The 1,643-nt window shown below is 54.5% G+C and overlaps 1 protein-coding gene across 1 annotated transcript; it reads right to left on the bottom strand.

Moving 5' to 3' along the window:
• Window positions 1-459: 459 nt before the first annotated feature.
• Window positions 460-1,260, bottom strand: LOC119368215 (protein EaeB-like). The gene is made up of 2 exons (XM_037633535.1): window positions 1,040-1,260; window positions 460-917 (listed from the first exon to the last, which is right to left on the bottom strand). Exons 1-2 carry the CDS (start codon window positions 1,196-1,198, stop codon window positions 633-635), a joined length of 444 nt encoding a protein of 147 aa, XP_037489432.1. The 5' UTR covers window positions 1,199-1,260; the 3' UTR covers window positions 460-632.
• Window positions 1,261-1,643: the final 383 nt, after the last annotated feature.

Here is a 1,643-nt window from a genome sequence, read left to right on the forward strand (position 1 = left end):
AAAATTTGTAGTCGAGGGAACGTCACGTCAGGAAACCAAGGGTCTTAGGCACATAATGCTAAGACACACGATATACTCAGGTTCTGGCCCCTGATGTGCGTAAGAGCCCTACTTCCTGCCTTACTATGTCCTTATATATGCATTCTTATAAGGTAAAATGAAATGTAACAGGTACATTTCTCCGGCAAGCCTTCACCATCCCACACGCGAACCGTCAACTTCCGACTCACCTTCTCCTGAGACACTGCAGCAAGCCGTGTTATCTCCGTCTACGACTCGTTCCCGGCCAAGGCCCTGCCAGCGTCTCAGGACATCACTCCACTCGCCCCGGCACTGTCGCCTTTGGCCTCGGTGTTGCGCCTCGTCTCCTCCTTCCTTCTACGAATCGACCCACTCGAATTCGAAATTCAAGCTACTCACGCATAGCTATTGGCCTATTATGTAAACAATTTAGCATCATTTTATCGAAAAATCATTTTCTTTATTGCGTTTGACATTAACAGTGCGGTAATCCTATATCACAGAAAATAAATACAGCTATCTTATCTCTTGTACCGAAGTACGTATATGCATTCCTTACAATGGAAAATGAATTGAGCGATACAGATCGGACTAGTCAACGTAGTGTTAGCTTAGCTAGCTTCCTTTTTGGCCGCGGCGGCGACTTTGTCCGTGATGCCCTGTGCGGCGTCCTTGGCGCCGTCCCACGCCTCCTCCGTCGCCTTCTTCGCCTGCTCGCCGAAGTCCTTGGCCTTCGCGTCCACCTCGCTCGCGCCCTTGCCGGCTTCCTCCGCGGCCTTCTCGGTGTTGCCCGAGACGGCCTCCGCAGCCTCCGCCACGCCCTTCTTCAACTCGTCGGCCACCCCCTTCACGCCGTCGATGGCCTTGTCGGTGGCATCCGCAGCGTCGTTGTACGCCTGTCCCATGCACGCATACATCTCGGTCAGCATATCCCATGGAACGATTGATTAACCAGCAGCGTAGGTAAAACAATCGGCATGAAGTCATGATCGAACGGTACCGCTCGCGACACACGTACCGGAGTCGCCCTTGGAGCGTTCTGCAGGCAGAGACGGCCACCGCTCACGGTGCGCGGGCGAGCGGCGAGGAAGCAAGGCCGGGGAAGGGCCTTGCCTGCCGGGGTGCCGGTGAGCGCGGCCGTGGCCGAGGCTCCGAGCAGCACGGAAGAAGAAGCCATTGGTCGATAGAAAAACTGCTGATGGATGGGTGGGTAGGGTAGGTTGTGTGAGCTTCACTTGCTGTACGATGGGAGGACGAGAGGTGCATCGTCTCTTTTATAGGCTGGACGCGGAGGGGCGAAGGATGAGGTGGGCGGTGACACGTCGGGGGCCGATCGCTGCGGCGCATGGCGACAATCGACGGTCGACAAGGTTCTGTGGTGCAGCCGTGCGCGGAGAGTTGTCGACAAGGTTATGTGGTAATGTACGGTCGAATTTCCTTACCAATAAAAGAAAAGAAATGGGTATCTGCTGCACCCATGCTTGCTACTACTAGCTGCTTACCCCACCCGCCTCTCACGGGAACACACGTATACCTACATGACCTGTTTGGGGCGGATCGAAGAAACAAATCCTACTGTCCACGTTTGAAGGTTACGTACAATCAAGGTTTTGTCAGGAGCT

The sequence above is a fragment of the Triticum dicoccoides genome, chromosome 2B (assembly GCF_002162155.2).
Source record: "Triticum dicoccoides isolate Atlit2015 ecotype Zavitan chromosome 2B, WEW_v2.0, whole genome shotgun sequence".
NCBI classification, from domain to species: Eukaryota; Viridiplantae; Streptophyta; class Magnoliopsida; order Poales; family Poaceae; genus Triticum; species Triticum dicoccoides.

Coding starts and splice junctions, on each gene's coding strand:
- LOC119368215 (XM_037633535.1), bottom strand. CDS start 1,198: ATGGCTTCTTCTTCCGTGCTGCTCGGAGCCTCGGCCACGGCCGCGCTC. Junction 918..1,039: donor ACGCTCCAAGGGCGACTCCG/GTACGTGTGTCG, acceptor TGCATGGGACAG/GCGTACAACGACGCTGCGGA.